Source organism: Aptenodytes patagonicus, chromosome 12, assembly GCF_965638725.1.
Source record: "Aptenodytes patagonicus chromosome 12, bAptPat1.pri.cur, whole genome shotgun sequence".
Taxonomy (NCBI): Eukaryota; Metazoa; Chordata; class Aves; order Sphenisciformes; family Spheniscidae; genus Aptenodytes; species Aptenodytes patagonicus.
Genome location: NC_134960.1, coordinates 2,286,259 through 2,310,799, shown reverse-complemented (window position 1 = coordinate 2,310,799; position 24,541 = coordinate 2,286,259). Strand labels below are relative to the sequence as shown.

At 46.5% G+C, this 24,541-nt stretch overlaps 1 protein-coding gene across 2 annotated transcripts in view; it reads left to right on the top strand.

Annotated features, from left to right (window-relative positions):
• The window catches only part of SLC22A4 (solute carrier family 22 member 4), a 28,680-nt gene extending 5,259 nt beyond the window's left edge, over positions 1–23,421 (top strand). For both annotated transcript variants that reach the window (XM_076349863.1, XM_076349861.1), the window contains exons 2-10: positions 2,136–2,239; positions 4,557–4,711; positions 9,518–9,689; positions 12,383–12,509; positions 14,528–14,628; positions 15,638–15,852; positions 16,524–16,706; positions 19,112–19,247; positions 20,475–23,421. In XM_076349863.1, coding sequence (XP_076205978.1) covers positions 2,136–2,239; positions 4,557–4,711; positions 9,518–9,689; positions 12,383–12,509; positions 14,528–14,628; positions 15,638–15,852; positions 16,524–16,706; positions 19,112–19,247; positions 20,475–20,550 — 1,269 coding nt within the window. In that variant the 3' untranslated portion in view covers positions 20,551–23,421. The remainder of the gene's footprint in view (positions 1–2,135; positions 2,240–4,556; positions 4,712–9,517; positions 9,690–12,382; positions 12,510–14,527; positions 14,629–15,637; positions 15,853–16,523; positions 16,707–19,111; positions 19,248–20,474) is intronic.
• The last annotated feature ends 1,120 nt before the right edge of the window (positions 23,422–24,541 follow it).

Genomic DNA, 24,541 nt, shown 5'->3' with positions numbered 1-24,541 from the left:
ATTCTATCACCTCGTTAGTCACTAGCTTTCCCAGAGCAGGGAGAGGGAGATGTGGGAGGACGTGGCAAAACATCTCCGTAGTGTGGGAACTGGGTGAGCCCGGCTGGCGCGGAGCTGCCGCAGCTCCCACAGCTTGCAGAAGCTGCCCCTCTGCCGCCTTTCCTTCTTCCCTGCTTGCACTGTGTAAAGAAACTCTTGCTCTAATGCTGTGTTTCGTGAAACTGAATTTTTCTTTGTTTTAAATAGGGGGCTTGATTTCCACCAAGCTTCTTTGCAGAAATCTCAGTTTTCTTTGACACGTGAAACAGATCCCTGCATATGTTTTTTACGACTAGCATCACTGAACGTATCAGAGCCCTGCTGACCCGCGCGCTCCCATCCACCTTATCAAATACAGCGAAGATAAACTCAGGTGCATGCCCAGGCCAGCCCACGCCTCACCACCTCTCCCTTCCCAGCAGGGATGAGAAAATATCTTATAGAAATGACTGCCGTAGGCTTCTTTTTGTTATTCATCAGATTTAAGTATTGGAGGCACGTTTCAATCCTCAAATCTCTATGGTCCCATGTTAAAGACTCTTGTGTTTCTCAGGAAGAGGCACGGGCTGCGTTTTGAAGCTCAGTTCATCTCTTTTTGTCCCGTAGCTGGTGTTACTTTGCAAGCTGGGCGGAGGGGCAGAGGTACCCAGCTCCCCCCCCCGCTGGCAGCGTACCTTCATTCTGCCTGAAAACAGGCATTGATTGCATCTCTTTCCTAAATTATAGTCCAGAGCAAACTGCATTGAACCACATCGAATCCCCCCTTGCTTTGGGGCTTACTTCTGCTTGCTCTTCTGCAGCAGCAGCAGAAGTGAAGCCTGGCTGCCGACCCATCGGCTGTTTGGTTTGGTTTTGGCAGGACTCGCAGTGCTGTCAGATGGCATCTGGGTCTCTTTGTAATGCAAGAGTTGCTCCTTTTTCCTGCCTGCAGCTGAGCTGAGGAGCCTGAGCCAGCCCAGAGGGGAGGTTTCTGCTCCAGCACCTCTGCCTTTGCCTGGGCTCGGCCACCACTTGCTGAGATGGCTCAGCCCCTTCGTTCCCTGAGCACAGGGTGAGCGCTGGTGCGGGCGATGTCCCTGCTCTCTGATAGCATGGCTAATTATTAAAATTACACTATACTTTGATCTGTGATCTAATTAGCTTACCTTTGTGGTAGAATTATCTAATCTGAGACTGACATGTTTGAAGTCTATCCATAAGCGCTGCTGGCAGGCATCTCTTAACCGGGAGATTAGTCACCGGGAAGGGAGCAAGCCATGGCAGAAGCACACTCAGCTGTAACTTTGGTGGACTGAGACTCATGATGCTGTTTATATTTTTTTTTAAACCTTGTCTGGGGTTACGAGTAGCTTTAGGTGGAAGTTTCCACACTGGCTCCTGTCCTAAGCCTCCAGCCCCAGCTGGGTCCGGTCGCGAGGCTGAGTGATGGGCAGTGAGTCAGCCCTGCAGGTTGTGGGGATGGAGAGGAATTTGGAAACACGTCAGCGTGGGAAAAGAGATTTTATTCTGTGCGTCTTCTTGCATATGTCTTGTTGAACCCAGAAATTAAAGAAATGCAGCAGTTTTTGTCCTGGCAGAGGTCATGTAAACTGGAAACCATCCCTAGCCAGGGATGGGGCAGTCTCCCACCCATCTCCATCGCTCTGCTTTTCTGGTGGGGAGCATCTCGGGCCGTGGGGAGCCAGGTCCTGGGTGTCAGGGGGCCTGACGGGCGCGTGGTGGGGAGATTTTGCTGGAAACAGGGCCAGGGCAGCCCCCGGGCTGCACACACCGACTGCCCATCAGGTTTGGCATTGCTGGTCACTCACCTACTTCAGAGGTGATGGGGTCCCGTCAGACGGCTGCCGGTGTTTCGGCCTGATGGGGCTTGCCTGGGGAGGCAACCGCTTTTCCCTTTTTTTTTGTGCTTTAAGCAGGGTGTTCTGGCAGCGACCTTCGCTGTGAAAACAGTGCTGGTGCCAGCAATGGGTGGAAATGCGGGTGTGGGGAAAACTAGATTAAATGACATGGAAAGTGTGTGTCTCCAGCCAATAACCCCTGTGCCTGGATGAGGCTCGATACGGCATTGTGTCTGAGCGCGGGCCCTTCTCTTGCAGTGGAACCTGGTGTGCGAGGACGACTGGAAAGCCCCACTGACCACCTCCCTCTTCTTCGTGGGGGTCCTCATCGGCTCCTTCATCTCGGGGCAGCTCTCGGACAGGTAACGCCGCTGCTCCCACTCCACCCGTGGGCAGACCAGGGCAGACCTGGTGCCACGGCTGGTGCGTTTGTTCTTAAGAGGCATAAGGGAGTTAAATGTCCAGTTCTCTGAGTTTTGATCAAAATTAGGTAACTGGCCTGGCTCCTTCAAAAATCCCAACCTTGATCTATCCCAGGCGCAGGATTATTGCCTCTTGGGCGCTTTAGGAGACCAGGAGCTGATCTCTGCAAGGAGCCCATGTGGCTGCTTTGCAGATTGATGTGGTGGTTTTCACTTCACGACCACGTTTGTTTCTTTATCCGGCCTTTTTAGTAGTTTCAAAGATGTTGTTCTTTGTCACACATTAACTGACAGTCCATTCTTAGAGCTGCAGGATAGAAATTTGTCCTTTGAATGGAAGCTCTGCATAGAAGAGGTGGTTTGCTGGAAATAAAGTAAGCATATCCAAGAGGAAGAAAAAAAGATAACCTGTAAATGGATAGCAATCATGTCATACCATCTGACTGAGTAGATGCAAAATATCAAGAAAACATTACAGGCACTTGACAATTATCTCAGCAGTATTGAAGTTCTGGCCTTACAAATGTCAAATGCAGAATATATGTTCCTTCTGTGAGTCTCTGCTTCCCTCTATACATCCCTTAGCTTTTTTTTCCATATCATTATGGCAGGGTCTCAAATACCACTTTGATTGCTGCGTGTTAGTGAGGAATTCGTAAGAGTTTCAGCGCTCCTCTGGGTGTTTAGCAGAGGGGTTTCAAAACTCGATGGGAGTCTTAATCCTAAAGCCTCCAGCATTAAATTCCATGTGATCCGAATTTAATCTCCCAATTCCTGCCCCCGGTGCAGCAGTCCAACGGTGTTACTGTTTGAAAGAGAGACGAGATAATCACTAAATCTCACTGGTGCCATGTGCCCACTGGGAGCATCTGAGAATGTGTGCGTGCCCGGCGGCAGCGCAGCCAGTCAGCCTGCCCGACAGCCTGGTCACCTTCTAGCGTGAGCTACTAGTTGAATTTTTTTTTTTTTTAATGGTTTGTCGATAAAGGGCTATGTTCTGTACCTGTACCTGAGCCATCTCCCCTGTGCTGCTGCAGAAACCTTTCCTAAGTCAAGGGCTGCTGCAGGCAGGCGGCTGTCGTGGTTTAATCTCAGTCGGCAACTAAGCACCACGCAGCCGCTCGCTCACTCCCCCCCGGTGGGATGGGGGAGAGAATCGGAAGGGTAAAAGTGAGAAAACCCGTGGGTTGAGCTAAAGACAGTTTAATAGGTAAAGCAAAAGCCGCGCACACAAGCAAAGCAAAACAAGGAATTCATTCACTCCTTCCCACCGGCAGGCGGGTGTTCAGCCATCCCCAGGACAGCAGGGCTCCATCACGCGTAACGGTGACTTGGGAAGACAAACGCCATCACTGCAAACGTCCCCCCCTTCCTTCTTCTTCCCCCAGCTTTATATACTGAGCATGACGTCACATGGTATAGAATGTCCCTCTGGCCAGTTGGGGTCAGCTGTCCTGGCTGTGCCCCCTCCCAGCTTCTTGTGCACCTCCAGCCTGCTCAGTCGGTAGAGCACGGGAAGCTGAAAAGTCCTTGACTAGTGTAAACACTACCTAGCAACAACTAAAACATCGCTGTGTTATCAACATTGTTCTCACCCTAAATCCAAAACACAGCACTGCACCAGCTACTAGGAAGGAAATTAACTCTATCCCTGCCGAAACCAGGACACCGGCGATGCGGCCCGTGCAGCATCCGTGCAGAGTGCAGCGTGCCCTGGGCCAGCACGCGGGCGTGCAAACCCGTACGCAAGCTTGCTCTTACCTTTCCATAAGAAAATGCTATGTACTTCTAATGCAAAGTGGGTGCGAGAAACGGTGCAATATGGCAACTCGGAGAGACTGAAACCGGTTGATAAAGCTATTTAACAGATTCAGAGTGTCATGATGTTGCAATGTATAGACGCCAGTAGCCTAAACACCATCATTTCCTAACTTTCGGCTGCGTGGCTTGCAATCTTCAGGTGTCTCTCACTTATGTACTGTTGTCTAGTCTCTTTAGTCCCTGTCTAGTGGCTCCCTGAAGTTTCTGCTCTTAATTTTTCTTCTTGGTTTATTTCCTGGGTCTTGGAAATTTTACTTATTTTTTTTAGCGCTTATGAAAATGATAAATAAAATTCTTTAAAATGAATGAAACTTCAGGTTGTTCTAAGCTACATCTCTTGAGGTTGGATATTTGTGCTCCCTCATGCTCTCTTATATAGCCCTGCTCCATAAATAAATGCTGTTTCAATAATAATCTCCTTTATCTTTTGCAAAAGGTTTGGCAGGAAGAATATCCTTTTTTTGACGATGGCAGTGCAGACTGGCTTCAGCTTCCTGCAGATCTTCTCTACCAGCTGGGAGATGTTCACAGTGCTCTTCCTCATAGTAGGGATGGGACAGATCTCTAACTACGTGGTGGCCTTCATACTGGGTATGAATATGTCTGCATTAGATTAAATGCTTGCTTAACGTACTGTTTTGGCTTTTTTCCCTCTGAACCTGCATCATTTAATTAGGCAACGGTAAATCCTCACTGGTACAATTCCTAATTTAGGCCAATATGGTTTTTTTGCTCTTGGATACTTCAAGCCTACGCTTTCTACAGGTTTAGAGGAAAAGATGAGACCAGGAAACCTCTAAATAAACATCCATTTCCCTCCTTTTTGGAGATGTTCCAGGAAGTATTCAGGGTTTGTTATCAGAAGAAGCAGGTCTGAGATAAGAAGGCATTCGGATTCCTCCCTGCCTCTCCGCCCCTTTGCAGAGGGGTCGGTGCATGCCTGGGTGCAAAGCCTTGGAGCAAACCAGTGTTTCCAGGCACAGCGAACGCATGGGGGGACCGGGGCGGAGGAGCCTGGTGGGTGTCAGAGCCCCGTTAGCCATAGTCACCGCGCTCGGTGGCGAGGTTAGTGATAAAGTCCCTAATTTTAGAGGCCAAGGTTCGTTTTGTTTTCTGCGGGGAGTGTAGGAAGAAAGAGCCAGTGGCCTTGGGGAGGCTGCACAGCTGCAGTCACTGCCCGGGGACCCTGCGGGGAAGGGGGGATCCCATGGGGAAGGGGACCCCGCAGAGTCTCTCGCTAGTCACGGGGTTTTCAGGAAAGGCAACTGCACGGGTGAATTACTGGGATGACTGACGCGGGCCTCGGGGAGGAGCTGGGGTTTTCAAGAGCTGTCTTTAAAGTATGCACGTATACATTTATGTCAGCTTTTAAACCAATGGTACCAAATTACAATTTGTAGATCGTAACATGAGCTAGTCTAAATTAAAACCATATACTAATAGTTAATGCTGCTCTTTCCTACCACGTGAGGCTTTAACAGGGAAAAAACAGAGCAGAAGAGCATGATATGAAATCAGTGCTATGGAGGGGATATGGCATTGTGTCCCCAGGCAGCTGTGAGTCACCGCTGTGAGTGCGAGTGGCGGAGGGAGGATTAAGTAGGTCAGGCTGTCAGCAGGGAGATCCCTTGCCATTGCCATCAGCACTGCTCCCTCCGTCCTGGTAGTCAACTCTTGGGTGGAGCTGATGGAGCCAGAGCGAACACCCGCCGTGGGAAGGCAGGGAGGTACGGCGCTGGGTCAGGAGTGCTGGCTTGGCTGAAAATCCTCTTGGAAGCACATGGGATTTGTGTAGCCGGAGTCCCTCTAATGGGGGTGCGGGATCTGATCAGGCAGGAATTTAACTCCGCAGCTCCCCCAGGAACGTGGGGCAGTGCTGGATGCAGATCAGGATGCTGCCTCGGCACTTGGCAGAGGCAAAGCTGCGGGGGGTCCAAAGCATCCCACTGGCCAAATGTCCCCACTGCTGAGAGATAGGACTGGGTCTCCCGAAGCAACATTAGGTTTGTTTAATTGCACGGCTGCAGTTTTAGGGCACTTTACCCCTTGGGTTGTCTCTTCTGCCATCCTGTTTTCTGTAGAGTTGTTGCAGCAGCGATGACTCCCTGGGAGCAGAGAGGCAGGTGCCTCGGGCACTCGCCGTGCTGGCCATTCCCCCGGCAGCCTTGAGGCCGTTACTAAGGGCAGAATTAATTTCAAATAACTTAGACATTAGCTTTCTAATTTAAGTGAGTCATCAGCTGTCATCATCGGTAAGGAGGGAGGCACTAATGGAGGATGGTCCTTTCCACCCTACACTGCGTAGCTGCATGGTTGGCGTGCCCCGACAAGTGCCCCGACCTCTGCCCGTGGCAAGGCAAACCCAGGAGCTTCCAGGAAGCCACACACAGCAGAGGTGCTGGATAGGGGAATATACCCACAAAAAGAAAAGCAACTCGTTAAGAAAGCCCATCCTGATTATGGATGCACTGGAGACACTTCACTTGCTTCGTCCGACAGCAGTCAGGGCTGTGACCTGCGCTCGGGAGGGGAGCAGTGACGGTGGCACATATAAAGTCCCCGTTGATGCTGGCTGTGCTGCAGCCCTGGCACCCTCCATCCCCAAGTGTTTTTTTTTTTTTCTCAAGTGACCGCTTGAGCACAGGTTTCTCCTGTCATTCCAGCTTTCAACGTCTGAACCTGTGTTGCCTCCCCGTGCGTAGCTCAGACCCTGTTCCAGCGTGTTCAGCCACCCGGGCTCTTCCTGCCCTTTGCACTATTGCTGCCCACCTTCATGAGAATAGTTTTCCCCCTGAGCTGTTGGTGAAATTCTGTAGAGGGATTTTTTTTTTTTTTTTTTTTTCCAACCATGTCCTGTGAAATTTCTCCCTGCAGCATTTTTCCTTAGCTTTAGGCCTCGGTTGTTTTCAGTGCTCAAAACTGTTGTGTTCAAGTTCTGGGACTGTAAAACACCATGTAGATTTGTGAAGGCATGCTGGTAGCGTTCCAGAACTGTTATTTCCTGGCCAGCAGAATGAGGGAGGAGAGGCAGGAGAGAAGAGAATTGTAGTTGAAAGATGTCATCTCATATTGGCTTTGGATTGCCACAAATTATAACGTAACATTTAATAGGTGTAAACCAATGTTTCAAGTATCAGACCTCTCCCAAGAGAGCCTAATCAAGAGGAATCAGTAGGGAAAGACAGTATAATTTATCCCCACACACCATTTCAATCCCTAGGAGTTCTTATTTTCAGCTTTCTCACTGTGCCTTTATTCAGTTACTCCAAGTTTCTAAAATGAAAATTCATGTAGCTATCAAACAGAATTTTTTTTGTCTTGGGTATTTTTTCCACTTTCTCTGCAATATTAAATGTTGGAGTTCTTACCATGCTACGTAACCAAAATACACTCTCCAGACTTCCTAAGACCCTCCTGTTCGCTCAGTGTAGTTTGCTTTTTAAGTGAGTCCAGATCAGACTGTGGGAGTTATGGCCCTCATGGTGCTCCTGATGGAGAGGAGAGCTCTGTAGACCCGGGGCTGAGAGCTCAAAGAGAAGCGAGGTGGACCTGAGGGCGTCCGTGGATTTTGTTAAGCAGTGGCTAGGTATTTTATTGGAAAAGAAATTAGGTGCTCCTGAAGGCTTACAACAGTCTCAATTTTTATTACTAGATGTTAAGATGGTACGAGGCTGTACATGACGCAGTGGTTGTAGGATGCTTTCATTGACTGCTGCCTGGCTACTGGAGCAGTAGCGTTGTTAGAAGGTGGCATCTTCCCTGGTTGTGTCCTACAGCCCGTGATGTGCCGGCCCCACATTCCAGCCTTCTGTTCCAAAAAATAAACGTGAAATTTGTTCCCCCCTCACTGTAAATCCACGTCCTTCCATCCCGTGTCAATCTGCTGTCCACAGACCTGCTCTCCTCCAGAAGTGCTCAGCAATGAACTGCATCTTAAATCCCAAATGGGTTAAGTGGGGGAGCAGGCTATGTCCTAGCTGAGCGTGTCAGGAAGCCTCCTGAAAGTCTGCCTGCCATTCCCTATGCCTCCCCTTATCTGTCTCGGACAATGCATTAATCAAAGCAAACAGAATTCACTCCTTCATCTGAAGGTCCCCGATAATCCCAGCAGCTTTTCTGTACTGGGTGGGTCCGTGCTGTGCTGTGGGTGACCGTTGCTATCGCTGGTGCTGGCACTGCAGGGCAGCACAGCAGCCCAGGTCTTGTCTGCCATCCCACAAACCGCTGGGTAGGACAGGAGCCGATTTGCCAGGCAGGGAAGAGGACCAGGGAGGAGTGAAGCTTCTTCAGTTCCTCACAACTCTTGCAGTTCACCCAATAGTTTGGCTGGGGTTAGTGTACAGTCGTGGAGCTCAGTATTTTGGAAGCGAGGCTAATGGAGATAACTGAAATCCTCTCTGCTCAGTCCTTCCCACGCGGAGAGGACATTATGAGCTGTTTAATGCAGCTGGAACGTATGGGACTTGCTGCTGTGGGGAAGTACTGCAGCGCCAAGCAACATTTGGGCTTTAAACATACATTCAAGTTACTGCCCATCGGCTGAGCTGCTTTAATTGTCTGGGTGCACGTTCCTAGGCTGACACAGAGGACAAAAAAATGTGACATAAACTCTTTCACTCCAAGCTCAGCCTGTTTTCAAGTACGCACTAGCTGACCAGCAGGCTCGGTCCCGTCCCTGCGGTACTGCCGGTACCGCAGCGGCTTCATGCCTTTGCACTCGCATCCGCCTCTGACCATGGGTGGGAGCTGGACTGGGCGCTCCATCAGCCAGTACTGGGTTTCCTTCATCTCAGTGTCCTTGGAGCAAACCACAGAGGGTTCATGTTTCACTGTGTGTTTCCACATGGTAGCCTTCCTGTTCCCAGCTGATGTAAACTCCCGGCAGATGTGAACAAGACGACTTCTTTAAAAGGGCACTGTCAGCTGTTTCTCTTTTACTTTGCCAGCCTTTGCAATAGAGAACTCGCTGAACCGCGGGTCTCTGAATCCTCTGCTAGATTTGTGAGCAGATACTGATGGTAATAACATAGAAACTGCGTAGATGTTGCTGTTACAACTATGTTTAGCATTGAAACCTGTTTTGTATCAGACTCTGCCAGACTGCTGGGGCACTGGAAGAGCCCGAATGGTGCTAGTCTCATGGGTGCTTCAATGGCAGCTCCAGGGGAGATGCACAACAAAAATCTGGAGGAACCTCCCACCAGATTAATAGCACTGTGATGACGATGATGATCTCTTGGATCATTACTCCTTGGCAGTGTCCGTTTAAGTATTATAAGAGAAACTGCTCTTTTCTAAGATTGTTTAGCTTAATTTTTTGTAAATGCAGTAAAGTATTTAGTCATGATTGAAAAGAAAGAGTTAAAATGCTAATCCAACCTCCCTTGTTTTAAACAGGAACAGAAATTCTTGGCAAATCAGTTCGTATTATATTCTCTACATTAGGAGTTTGCATATTTTTTGCAATTGGCTACATGTTGCTGCCACTGTTTGCTTACTTCATCAGAGACTGGCGGATGCTGCTGCTGGCACTCACTGTCCCGGGGCTGTTCTGCATCCCGCTCTGGTGGTGAGTGCCCCCGCGCCACGAGGCCACGCTCCCCACCTCCCCTCCCCGCCTGATGCTCTCCCGTGCCGGGTGCTGGGTAATGGCAGGGTGTCGGGGGCGGGGGGGTCCCGTTTCTCCTCTTTTTTTTTTTTTTTTTTTTTTTTTCCCCTGTTTGCCATGTGAGGAGGCTTTGCCTTGAGGCGGGAGCTGGGGGGATTTTTTGTTTGGGTTTTTTTTGCCAGTTTTAAGTCAAGTTAACTACCTGCAGAGCCTCGCTGGTGCTGGCCCTGTGCTCGAAGCCACTTTTTCACCAGCTTTCCAGAGCAGCTTGGGAATTCTGTATTTGACTCCTAACTGGACACCGTTAACCACCTCTAGGTTTACCCCCATAGTACCACTGGGCGATTCATTCTAACTTTTCTTCCTTGCTTTTTTCTTTAAGCCATTTGTAAATGCGGATTCACCTGCTGATTGGTACTAAAATCTCAGTGAAAGGCTGAGCCCGTTCACTCGGCACGCAGCAGCTGGCAGTTTATCGCACTTGATGTCATTAAGCAGTTCATTGCACTACATGCCGTTAAGCAGAGGTGTTTGCGGGCATAGCTCACCGGGCCAGGAGCTCACCATAGCTCTCCCTTAGGCTCTGCGTGCCAGGAGCCGTGTGTCCTCCCAGGCTTTCCTTTGGCTGCTGGAGCAGGACTTTGATTTGTGAGCTCCTTCAGCCCATAGTAACTCTGTCTGGCTAAGCCAGAGGTTGGCTCTTCCCTACCCTGCTCCTCTGAGCCATCCCACGCTGTCTTCTTGGTGGCTGAGTCTATGTTTTCTTTCATCTTTCCATTGCATTCACCCACCTCTGCTCTAATGCACTGGTGGGCAGGTAAGTGCACCCTCACTTGCCCATGGATGCTCTGCCCTGGGGGACTGAAAAAAAACAGTTTAGGAAAACTCCCTGCTCTTCTCAGCTGGACAGAAGCGTTGAAGAAGGGCAGATATGCTTGTTCCGTTGCTGCCTTGGTCATCTGTGGTTTTCTGAAGAGATAGGTGTTTAGAAAATAGGAAGGAAAAGGCAAGGTATCACTCACACTCTTAAAATAAGGATAATTTGCAACAAAAAGAGTTCCTTCCTTTCATATTAGTCTTATCTGGGGAACTCCTTTCTTCCTATTATCTTGAAACAGTTATACTGATGAGATTAATAACTTTTATCACAATTAAGTGATTTAGACCCACTCTTGTATAGTCTAAAAGACCTCCTGCAGATCTCAGTCTTGTCAGAAGTCTCTGCTGATGGTTTTGGTTTGGTTTTTTTTTTTTATCTTCAAACCTTTAAAATGGTTTTCAGCTCCACCTCTGCTATCATCTGACTTTAAAGATAGTCTGATTCTATTTAAGGGTTAATTTGCTTTAACTTGAAAAGTTTCAAACTCCTTCAACACAGTGGCATTTCCCTCTGCACGAAGCAGCTGCTCTTTGGGGAGGTTGGTTTTGGGTGGAAGCCTCTCAGATGTCTGCTACAGAACAGGCACTATGAGGCACATGAAATTTGTCCCCAGGGCATGGCTTCGGAGTCCTGCTTTGAAATGTATTTGGTGGGAATTTCGGTGCTTTTCAAGAGCATACATCGTAAAGCATGCCAAAAATTTCCACGGATGGCACTTCCAGTCTGGGGCTAATGTGGTGGTAGATGGGGATCAAAGTGCACCGGCAAAGCTGTGCTGAGGCAGGTTGGTATTAGCTGGCATTTGGGCATCTTGACCCCCTGCTTCCACGGGCGATGTGACTTGCACATCCCACTGCTCCGTGCCATAGTTGCTCTTTTATTCATTCCTCTTCCAAATTCTCCAGAAGGTTCCCAGCATTGTCTCTGCAGTCTTGCGTTCTTCAGCCTGCCCACAAAGAAGAGCAGTGGAGACAGCTCACCTCACAGAAATTCACATTAGTGGTTGAACGATCTGATATAAATCATCTGACGCTGAAAACCGTTGACATGGCTTTGGGTCAGTCCTTTAGGGAGTTCATCAGAAAAGGAGTGTCTGACCTGCTTTTTTCCAAGGAGAGGAAAAAATGCTGCTGGCTAAAGGGAGGAAGGTAGCATCTGTTAAGATCAAAGGATTTAGTTAAGGAAAGGTGAGATCTTCTGTCCTGTGTTTGGTGTTAATTCACTCAACGCATGCCTGGAATTGATTAGAAAATGTCATCAACTGCAAGGGGACACTGCCACTGTCCTCTGCCTGGGAGAGCCTGCCTCAGAGTTGTGGTAAAATTGTGAGGCTTGTATATAAGATTCCTATGTCACAGAGCCTTTAAATATACCCTGTGCGTATTTAAAGCATTTCCACATCGTGTGCAGTTTCCTAAGAATATTTTTGCTCAACACTGGTTAAGCTACCCCCATCTTTGCTGTCTATCTGGTGACATCTGTTTTCTTCTGGTGGACATCAATTATTCCTTAAAAAACAACCACCCAGGACAAGGGACCACGTGTGCATCTACTTCAGCACGAGAATAAACACGTCCCATGTATTTGAATTCTCCCACTGATCCCAGTGGGACAAATCTGTGAATTACATTGCCCATATGCTTCTGTGCTGACTGGCTTCTGCTGCAAGCAATCTGTGAGATGAGAGCGTAACTCATAAAAATGATACATGTGTTTTTAATAACTTCTTACTTTTGTGAAAACGTTGAGTCATTTATTCTGAAACTTATTGCAGGATCATTCCTGAATCCCCTCGGTGGCTGATCTCCCAGGGAAGATATAAGGAGGCAGAAGTTATTATCCGAAAGGCTGCAAAAATAAATGGCGTTCCAGCCCCAGCCGTGCTTTTCGACACCACAGAGGTATGTTTCATACGTCCCAGTACTTTACCTCACCAGCAGTTTCCCCCTTTGGCTAGTTGACTTTTTGGGAAATGCCAGCAGAGAAATGGTTTGCACCAGCGGCTCTTACAGGCTGGCAGTGACTGCTGGCGTGAGGTAAGTGCTGGGTTAGCGAGTTCAAAATGAGAAGCCAGAGGGGGTTTTGTTTGTTTGGGGTTTTTTTATGGTAAAATTCTCTTCCTCGGCAGTGGTTGGTTGTGGTTTTCAGAGCAAGGGTGACCCAGATTGCTTCATCCTTCGGGCACTGAGAAGACCTGAGGAAGATGCATTTGTCCCCATTTCAGCTTGGCGCAGTATTAGCGGTTTGCGGTTTAACAGCAGCCCTTCGCGGGGGGCTGCGCAGGGGACCCTGAATCGACACCCACGTGTGCCGGGGCTGCATGGAGCCCCAAGGGACTCCTCAGGTTGCACAAACCAAGTCAAAGCCCCTGAGTGTTAAAAGGGCACTTGAAAAGCGTGACTGTAGCAAAGGCAGTGAAGAACAATAAGCTCTTCCGCAGGCCTTTTTTTTCTCGTATTTCAAATTTATTGGTTAAAAGGAGAAAGCCTAGCACAAACCTAGTCCTCCAGCAAGCCGGGGAGCAGCACAGCCGCAGCAGGACGGCTGGTTCTTGTGCTCATCTCCCCCTCTAGTGGCTCTGCCCTCTCCGGAGCTCCTGCTGAAGAGGCACATTGTTATTGTACAAAGAAACCAGCAATGCTTCCAGCCTTGCGTCAGCAATGACCGCGTGTCTGTATGTCAGATCTTACTTTACTGCGTTATATTAGCACCTGCATTTTATGTCTCCTGATAGAGCAGAAAGCAAAGCACCGCGTGCTCCTTTGCAGTATCTGCAGGAGAGAGATGCTGCGTGCTCCACCTCCTGCGGGCAGGATCCATCTCTTGAATGTCATGCTTAAATTTTGGTTGGGCTGCTGAAGATCTCTTTTCCAAGTGTGTGTTCTAGTGTAAATTCAAGTGCGTGTTGCAGCTATGGGAAGCTCATCCTACAGAAATCACGGAAAAGCACTTTCCTTACTTCACAGCCAGAGTTCAGATGTCTTTCGTACTGGACATGACTTTTTCAGGCTCCAGCACATGAGTTTTCATCACTCCTGCATATTTTTGAGACCAAGCAGCAGCTCCAGCTGTCCTTTACTTCAAGGGAATCGTGCGTGCCGAAGTGTCTGTCCACAAAAGCCTGAGGATGATGTTTGCACATTAAGTCCTCGATTGAAGTAGGAAGACATTCCTCGGAATGCTAGAAAGACATTCCTCAGAAACCATCCTCTCTTCTAGGAAGGGAAATCTCCTGGGTAGCCCCATAGGGAGGGCCAGGGCAGTTCACTCTTTGGACTTGGAGGGAAGCCTGGCCATGAGTACTGGCTTCGCCAGGGCGAGGGTTCTCCATGCAGGCAGAAGGGCACCCTCACGCCATCCAGAAGAATTCCTGCTTCAAGCCTCAAACTGGAACTTCCGTCTCTGATCTGGGGTGGTGGATGCTCCTGTGATGCGCCCTGGCCACCACACCGAGCTCTGGCAGAGCGCCGGCAGGCAGGCAGCAACACTGGGCGCTCTTCTGCATTTATTTCACACCGTTTGTGAAGGTTGAACAGAAGAGAGTTGAGTGGACAGTGCACAGAAAAATGCCTTTGGTAATGAGGTTACTCCTGGAAGTACTGTGTTAGATCCTTAAGGAAGTGTTAATGCGTCTTTCTTGTCAGCTGATACTCCTTTTTAATTAGTCAGCATGGTGCAGTGTCTCAGTGACACCTTTTTTTTTAACAAAAAACTGGAAACTACCGCGGACTACAGCTGGGTGCAGAGACAAGCTCTACCTAAGGACTGCCCTCCCTGGTGCAGAAGCGGCCCTTGGGCTGGCTAGTTACCCCTGATAGAGTCGTAACTTCATAACTGCCCAAACTTGTGGGTATGCAGCGGTTGTTTTGCTCTTAGGTGTGTGGGAATTTTTTTGGTTTTGTTTTCCTTTTTCCTTCAGATGCAGGATTCGAAGCCTCAGCAGCAGCAGAAGGCTATCCTTCTGGACCTGTTTCGAACCCGAAACATTGCAACTATTACTATTATGTCATTACTTTTGTGGTAAGGAAATGTGTATTCCTACAGTACCCAGGCAATAGAACAATTTCTGATTTGAGGGCACATGCCACAGGTTTAAATAATAAGTCTCAGCCTCGGAGCCCATCTGCACACGGTCCTTGGCCAGTACACAGCCCTCAATGTCCTTGCACCCGCACTGCATTAATACACAAGAGTATAGAGACAGTAGCCTCGACTCAGATGTAAAATAGTTAGGAAACGGTATTAACAACTTGTGTATTTTAAATTCTGTTGCTTTTTGGCTGCTGTGTTGTTTTTTTTTTTTTAAGAAGCTCCCATCTCTATAATCCCTATTTGAAGAGAAATGTCCTTCTTGAAGCAGAGGCATCAACTCAGTAACATAACAAGAACCAGACCCATGGCCAGCGTTTTTGTTCTGTTTCTGTGCAGTGCCCATCTCAGTGAGATCCTGGTCCCTGCCTGGGCAGCCACGAGGAATGAGGACCCAATAATACCGTATAGACAAACCGGGACCCTTTTCTGTACTTATTACCCCCAGCAGAAAGGAACTGGCTAGCACACTTGGCATGCCATAGTAAGGCACTCTTGAGATTTGAAACCCGAACATCCAGCTCTCTTGTGAAGATTAAATAAGATATAACGGAACTGCTGAGGGTGGGAGATCCTGTCACTGGCGTTGGCTACAAGTAGGAACGTAGTTGGCATGGGAAGCTTTCAAGAGTTATTTCATTGTGCCGTTAATGAGTCCATTGCAGTGAAAAGCCTTTGTGAACAACTTCCACAAAGCCTTTTACTTGGTATAGTGTATGCAGGAGGGACAGAGAAATCAGAGCTCTCTTCAAGCCGCTGTGGATATGACACTGGAAGGGATGGCAGAATTAGAAAGATGGGGTTGCCACTGAGATTTTTTTTTAAGCCACGATGCCTGTGGTGATGTGTTGCGACATTCTATTTTTGTAACAACATCAGAGGCAACACTGGAGGCGTTCAGAGACCGCCTGGAATCATTTGGTTTCATTGCTTTTCTCAGGTTTTTCACGTCGGTTGGTTACTTTGGCCTGTCCCTCAGCACTCCAAACTGGCATGGAAATGCCCACGTCAACTGTTTTCTCTCGGCTGTTATTGAAGTTCCAGCTTACGTGATTGCCTGGCTACTCCTCCGCTCCCTCCCTCGGCGCTACTCCTTATCTGGCACCTTGTTTTTAGGGGGAGGTGTTGTCCTCTTCATTCAGCTGGTTCCTGCAGGTACAAGATTCAATACATGACTTAAGTATATAAAATGTTAGAAGTATTTTACGGTACTATCTAATAGTTCCGTAAAATTACTGGAAACCACGATCAAATTTGGAATTTGAGGTCAAGTTTATGCTGATCACCTGCAGCCGTGTTTTTCTTTTTATATGCATATGTATATGCTGAGTCATGCACGGCTCTCATTTATTGTGTCAAATTACTGAGCTTTTTATAGTCCGGGGAACCAGCTTGTAAAATGAGAGCCAAAAGTGTACTGTGATTTATCTGGATGTGCATAGAGGCTAAAAAAACCTGCAAGTCTGCCAGATTTCACTGTGTGTAAACCTCTGCAGGTTTTTGCGAAAAAGGGGTGGATTTAAGCTTGTGCTTTGTTGTTGTATAATCCAGAATTTTGTTCCATTTCAAGAATGCTGTTTTACTGGGAGAGGACCAAAATCTGCGAAGTACAAAATAACCTGAGCATCTGCATTACACTCAGTGGGAAGTTTGGAGCCAAGTCATCTAGGGATGGGGCTAATACATTGTGTAATTAAAAAAAAAAAAAAACAAAATCACCACCACTAGGAAAAAAACAGTGATATGATTTTTGGGATGTAGAAGAAATACAAGTAATAAGCACAGGGGGTTGTTTATTCACCTTGATTTTACTTTTTCTCCTCCAGATTTTAACGTCCTGTCTGTTGGCCTGGTGATGGTTGGAAAATTTGGCATCACAGCTGCATTTTCAATGCTTTATGTCTACAATGTGGAGCTATACCCAACGCTAGTGCGAAACATGGCAGTGGGAGCTACTTCCACGGCTTCCAGGCTGGGCAGCATCATTGCTCCTTACTTTGTTTACCTGGGTGAGACATCTTGCATTTCTTGCCTTGCACTACACTACTGCCCAGAGAAGTTATCTGAGCTTCGGCAGTGCAGGCTCAGCTTTAAGTCCCTTCGTTTGTTGCCTTTTAAGTCCCTTCTCTCGCCTCGGGTCTGAGTTCACTGCTACACACTGTAGAAATGGAGTGGAGCTCTTTGGGTTTCACAGAAGAATAAGGCCCTTTTGTCCTTTATTGAGGCGAGGGACCGTTCATATAGCACCGGAGCGGGTCCGAGCTGGTCCAAGACAAAGATGGTGTTTATAAAGCGGAGTGGTTGGGATAATAATTGGTCACGTCTTGGCAATGGGTATTACCCCTGGGACGCCAGTTAGTTTCCCAGGAGAGTGTAACAAGAAGCAATCTAGCAAGTAAGCGCCAGTAGGAAGTTCATTGCATTGTACTCTTCATGCGCATCCCGAGATGGGTATGTCAGGAGCAGATGAACCAGGAGGGAATCCAAACAGCCCCTGAATCTGTGCTCTCTAAAGCAATACATGGAAAACATGCAGATTAAGCAGCACAAGAGTGTGTTTAATTGTGACCTTCGTGAAGTGATTTTTTTTTTTTTTTTTGAGTTACTAAGCCAGGCACCTAGGCACTCATTTTGCTTTTTCATATTGTTCATGCCTTGGTCTGTAAACAGAATTACTGATTTCCTCATAGGCTTTTTTTTTGACGCTCATTACCATCAGAGTGCTGCACAAATATTAATTGATAATTTTTTAATTTTTTTTTTTAAAGTACACAGAAATGATCCTCATGTTGCAGACAGGAGAGGGTGACAGAGATTAGGGGATTAAGGGTGGAAGTATCTGTGAATACCGGCTGCTCAGTCCAGTGCTCAATCTTGTGTTTCTTTCACTCGCACGTGATTTATTTCCTTCTGCCATCACTGGAGGACCCGATGCAGCTCTCCCCTGCACCTAGCGAGTTTTGCTTTCTGCTGAGACCTTTGATACAAAATGAGTGTGACTGCTGACTCCGGCAGAGCATTGCTGGTGTACTGCACTGCTAAGGGGTTAATGCCGGTTCACCATGCCGGGAGAGGGGAGAGGAGACTGCTATCTGTACTCACCGGTGTTGTCTCACCTCTGCATTCCAGTGTGCCTGTAACACACTGTACCAAAAATGATGAATATACATTGTCTTTATTTCATACTTGTACAGTGCAAATGTAAAGTAAAAGGGACAGCATGACTGTGATGCTCCTTGGGGTCTTCGGTCTCCATTGCAGCACAGGTAACAGTAATGGAGAGATGTAGACAGGATAAAGTTTTTACTGCTGGTTTTTTCTCCCCCAGGTTTCCATAGGCTCAGCCTTTAAAAAATCTTGTTCCAGTCATCAGAATAGTTTCCTAAACTTTAGGAGGTTTTAGGAGCAACTCATCAGCTGCTGATATTTGCTACAGCTAAATTAGGACCTTGCAGTTCATCCAGCTGATGAACACAGAAGAGGTCAAATCATAAACTTTGGCTCTATGTGAAATACCCAGGGGTCTTCACTTTAATCCTAGTTTATTCTGTACATTATAAAGCACACTGCTCTATCCCAACTAAAAAATAAAGCTGTCAAGTCCAGTTTAGTACTTTCTCTACCTTAAATACTTTAATTCCTAGCTAATCCCTGTACTGAAAGACCTTTTCATTGCTGTGCTATTGTGACTTGAAGATCTTGCATCCTGCACAAATACTTGTGCACTAGCTTGAGGCTGCTGGCAGGGGCCGCTGCCTTCTAGTCCAAAATAATACTCTGAGTAGACCAAGGTCAGAGCCTCTTGTCTGTCACAGGAGGCCTGATGCTTTCTCCCTTTGCAATAAGGAAGGTATTTCAGGGTTCCCCCGTTAATGGCCCATTAGTCTGAAATCAGCCCGTTCAGCTGCCATCAGTCTCTTCCTTTCTTTTGCACAAGATCAGGAGGATGCACAATCCCAGGCAGCTGATGAGTGCTTGGTTGCTTATGAGCATTTTTATTCCCTCACATTGAATTATTTAACTGAGGATTTGATTCCTGATGACAGTGTAGTACTGAAGACTCCAGCAGTGACCCCCGCAGAGCTGTTACCTTGCAAAGATGTTGGCTATCCCAGTTGAAAGTGTACAAAAAAACCTATTAGCTGCTGCATGAACATGGGGGATGGCATGAAACTGATGGTAGGTGGTGACCATCCTAGAGCGTACGTTGTAGTTTTAAAATTGAAAAATCCCTTTGTTTGCTAGCAGATACCAGATGTAGCTCAGGTTTGGATTCACCTTTGGTATTTACAAAGATTTCGGCTAATTATTCCAAATTAATTCTGCGTTACAGCGATGCCTGGAATATAAATTTTACACGAGTTCATTGACTGTGGACGTATAAGTACTGGTGTCATGTCCTGTGTTCTGTCAGGTGCCTATGACAGATTCCTACCATATATCCTAATGGGAAGCCTGACTGTGCTGATCGGGATCCTTACCCTGTTTCTCCCGGAGAGTTACGGCAAGCCCCTGCCTGAGAGCTTTGAGCAAATGCTGAAGGTGAAATGGTAAGGCGGCTTTCATTCATCCCATGCTTCACAAGAATTCAGGACCTCTTTCTACATAGTCCCTTTTCACAATCAGTAAACATGTTTAATCAGATTCACTGCAAAACATCAAAGCTTTCAAAGTGCCCTTTAGATTTTTTTGTTGTTGTTGTTGTTAATTTGACAGACATTGACATTACGCAGTTTCTCCAGAATCTCTGAACGAACCTGAGAGCTGATGTGCTTGAAAGTGGGGACTCGCAAATCAAGGCTGACCTTCACATCACTTTGAGGCTGTTGCTTCATATCCCCCAACACTTTCAGTCCTTTTATGTGATTCACTCTCCTTAACTCTTCATTTAAACTATTCATTTAGTAGGATGATTTACATTACAAAACACTTTACTCTTGTGTAAGTTAGGTACTAACTCCAAATTACTCTTAGGTACTGCTCCAAATTAAACACAGGATTTCAATATTGTAGCCTCTTTAATTCGGGAGGCTAGAGACATGCCAGGACAGCTTTTCTCCTGGTTTATTTTGTTTAGCTATAAGCAGTGACAGTTCTCTTGCCCCACCACGATTGCTATTTAAGGTACCCTGAGCAAACATCTCCACTGAAATCTGTGCACGTGCTGGTGCAGTGGAGGTGGCCAGTGTTGGCGAGTTAACTGTCGTGGGAGGAAAACTCTTGGGAGCAGCAGAGGGAAACTGAATTAGCCAAAGTGCAGCTGCATAGCTACTATCCAGCTTACTGAGAATTTGTACTGGAACAGAATTTGCCCTTACAAGCAACAATAGCTGGAATTGCCTGTATCTAATTCCTGGTCGGTATAAGGAGCTGTCATTATGCTTCCAGAATAAGAATTCTCAGGCCAGGTTCCTTGAGAAGGGCATGCTGCTTTTTATCACTATTAGGGACTTCTCATATCTCTGCCCTATGGCTTTTTGGCTTTGCAGTTGATGAACTGTAGCTAGAAATCCTAGAGTCAAACCAGATTCCCTTTGCAGTCTTCTTGCATAAACAGACTAAGTAACTGAATTGCAGTCACGTCAAGTGCCAAGTGGTGTTTGCTGCACTGCTTCTGCCATCCGGAAAGGCATATTTTACAGAGCACTCGGGTTTTTTCTAATGTTTATATTGGTAGTGTAACATGGTTATTTTAGCGGTGCTAATTAGGAAGGAGAAGTGTCTGAAGACACGCAGTAAAATGTTGTCTAGCTTCTCAGTCTTTTACTTGTTTTCAGTTTCAGAAATCGGCAACAAACCACTGGCACTAGGAATTCAAAGGAGAGTCCTAAAGTTCTGGTAACACCCTTGTGAAGAAAGATGCATGCTCTCAGAGGGGCTGAAAGAAGACCAAGATCGTCTCAAAATGCATTTTCTGCTAGAGGAAAACAAACAAAACCCAACAGTAAATGCTACTGCACCATAGTTGTTATCCCCTGTGCTACTGTACCCCAATACATAGTTTACTGAACAGATGCTGTCTACTCCCGTAGGACTCTTAGTCTGTAATTCAGTGTTCTGATACCTGGGGTTTGTCAGCAGATACAGTCCCTGTTGAGAAATGGGGGCCTGCACGTGCTGAACATGATTGATTCGAGGAGTAAGCTAGAAATGAGCCTTAGGAGTAATACAGCAATGACTCCACTCAGTCAGGTTCTCAATCTAAGCTGCTTAGAGAGAAAAAAAAAAAAGATAGCAAATGTAATGCTGGTGTTTTTTCTCACTCTCTGTGTGTTGACTGGATGAAGGGGAGCTGGGTGTCTGTCTTTGAAAATCTCAGCACGTGTCCTTAAAGGAAAGATCCCGGCCTCCTTTGAAATCTGTGACCAAAGCCCGATAGACTAAGTGGGATCAGAATTTAGTTGTAGCAAAGCAGACGTAGACTTCACTGCAAGGACATGTTTTTTAAACAAGACATCGGAGTATCTTTTGATGTCGCTTGCTTTTCCCAGGACCTGGGATCCACTTCTGATCCACTTCTCCCTGTAAAAGCTGATGCTTTTTCATAAAGCCTGAGCCCGCTGAAATCCTTGGGCTTCATGAATGTTCAGTGTCTTTGGGGACAGGGGGAAGCCTTTAACACCGAGTAAGGACTATAGCTTGCTGACCTTCTGATGGGCCATGCCCGCTTCCAAAAGAAACGGGGGCTTTAGCAAATCAATGATCCTATCCAAACGTGCCATGCAGTTTTAGCTTTCGGGTTTTTCATGGTATATTGTCATAAGCAGTTTTTTAGATCTTCTGGGGTTTTTTTCCAAAGCATTTAATTTCTCCTTTGAATATATACCACATTGGTTTGTACCTTCAGAGAAAGCTCATTGCAGTTTCAAAAGCCTCTGCAAAACCTTTGTACCATTTACAAATTTAAAGGGGATTTGATGCTCGCAAAAAGCTGATGTTCTGTACTGGAGATGTTCACCTGCAGCTTAAAAATACAAAAGGGCTCATTTGGGACCACAGTTTTTTCAAAACAAAAAAAAAAAGCCAACAAAGCCAGTGTTCTGTTTTTCAAATCCTTCAGGTTATGTATGCATTTTTTTATAAGTTCAGCAAAGCTAAATTGGATGAAAACTCAAATGTAGAGCTTAGAGTTGTGCTACTACTGTTTTATGAACACTACATAGTTTGAAAAAAATGTAATACCTTTTATTTTTCTATTTATTGGCTGCGCATGCACTTCTTGGCCACATAAAGTCTATCAGACCTGGCAGACTGATTTTTATCCTCCATAAATAACAATTAGCAATGATTCACCTTCTGTAAGGGCCAACGAAAGCACACTGTCTCCTCTCTAATGTGAAATTTGTGGCAAGTTGTCTCGTGCTGGCACTTGGCACAGGAATGAGGCTCTCCCTGTAAGTTCAAGCACAAATATAAGGCTTTATAACATTTAAATGCAAGGAATTTGTGCAATTATTTCAAGCTGCTCTTTGGGATGCGGAAATACTATTTACTTTCATATTAATTTTCTGCAGTTATTCTTTTGCCATAAATGTAATGTGGCATGAGGCAACCATCATCCTGTGACCCCTGATGTTCTCATCCCTTCTCAAGCTGGAATTTCTCTCATAACAGCAGTATTTAATCTTGGGTTTACTTATTAAAAAGTTAATCTATAGCATAGCTGTTTAGACATAACTAAATTTCTCAACAAAGCCTTTATATCAGCGTAGGACAGGTTTGAGGACTTGGTTAAATATAGGTGGCCATATTTTTATGAAGATTTTTATATTAAGTTGATAGTTATTTTATGTGATTGTAGGCTTGGGTATTTTGAAAAGGTAAATATTTTTGTACTGTTGAACTTTGTAGTATCTTAAAACCTAGTTTTCCTTTTTTAAATAAGAAAAAGGGTTGTGGGTTTTTTTAAATACCTTGTTTCAATCAGTCTCATTTTTCTTGCTTATACCATTGATCTCAAGCTAGTGTCGCATTTTGGTATTTTTAATGGCAGATTTAAAAAAAAAATCTTTCACAAGAGTGGAATGCCTTTCTGAAAAGTATGTGATGTTGTTATAGGGCCTTACGGTGTCTGAGCACAGTAAAAACAAGGAAAGGAGATTGCTTCAGTTGATGAAGCATTTGCAAGGAGAATTTCCTGTCCTCTGCCAGGTTCTTTCCTAGGCTCGCATGGGGATTTCTGCAGAAACCCAGAGCAATAATCTGCAGAAGAATCAAATAGGGATGAATCTGGAGTGCCAGTTTCTGGCGACTTACTATATTTTTAATTGCAAAGCTGAAGAAGACAGCACTGGTTTAGGAGCTATTGGCGAAATCAGATTTATTGCTAGTGAGCTATTTAAGCCTCTCACTGCACTCTTCAGCGGGGTTTCTGTGCGTCAGATACTCGGCGGGGCTCAGCATGGGACCCGTGTGCTCCCGCGCAGCTGGGGGATGCCTGTAAGGCTCTGACCTGGGGACGGGAGGGAAGCACCAGCTGGATCGCTCCCACCGACGCAGGGGCCGGTGCGCTGTGCCTCATCTGTCATCTCTGTCACGTTTACTTGGGTCTCTCTGTGCAACCTTTGGTCCTCAGCTGGTTTACTGGATCTGCTAAAGCATATGGAACTGTAGTAATTGTCACTTGTTAACGTCTGTCTTCATTGTAATAAAAATGTGCACTGGCATTGTATAACCCGATTTCCGTGTGGATTGTAATTGAAGAATAAAGTCTCCTAACTTCAACGCTTTGTGCAAAGAAGTTTAAAGAAGTAATTAAAAATGTATTTAGCATGGATGAGGTATGAAAATAAAACCCTAAAATAAGCCCTTTCACAAATAAGCTCTTCCACACAGGAAGGCTGTTACGGTAGTACAGTTTTTCTGGCTTTCAGATGGTTCAGTCCTGACTCTGCGATTCTGCAAAGCCCTGGACATAGACCCCGGCCAGGCTCAAGGGTGATTTTGAGGTTTAACTTCTGTTTTGTCCATTTCGTTTCCCACCTTTGAGATTTTTCACAGCTGTGCGATTCCAACATGGAATAAAAGCTCTTTTTAAATACAAGCATTCAAAAATGCTGTAAAAGGTATACATTTGGCTTTTATCAATTAGAGGTGGAGAAAATATGAGGCACAAAAAGCCAGTTGGGAACGTGAATTAGCCTTATGGAGAGCAAGGCCAATTTCTGCTGCGATAATCATGCAACTTCTTAACTGAGCTCTACGGGAGACACAATCTTCCTGACAGCGCCGCTAGGTAATGAGCTGGGATTTTTGGCCTAAGAATGGAATATTACTTACTACATTTATTAATTGTCAAACACATAGTACATGTTCCCTCAGAAAATAGTGTCATTGTCAGCAAAACCTTTTTACAGCCACAATCCTGCTGAAAGGATGACGGAAGCTGTGGGAAGGTGCTGCTGCAGACGGAAACAAGGCCAGGAACCATTTAGCACTTGGACCTGCAGAAAGGTGCCTGCCTTTGACCATGGGAAGAGCAAAACAATTGGTGAAGGCTCTTGGCTCACACGTGGCAACGACCCAAACCAAGGCCTTGCCGAAGAACCCTGCGCTGGTTCACTTGTAACGTGTAGCTAAGCCCCAGGGGGTTGCCAGCAGCTGAATAATGATTCAATTCATCTCAAGTCCGGTTTATGAACCCTTTGGGCAGTAAATAAGGGATCTGACGCCTGTATTAATTAATGGTCTGCTTCCAACAAGGAGCCACCCAAGGGCAGGGGACATGCCACCCAGCCGGGCCTGGGCTGGGCGCCTCGTGGGGGGCTGGAAAGCCACCCTGGGCCAGGGCGATGCTGGCCCAGAGCCCGCAGCCGAGCCCTGCTTCGGCAGGCAGGGAGCACCG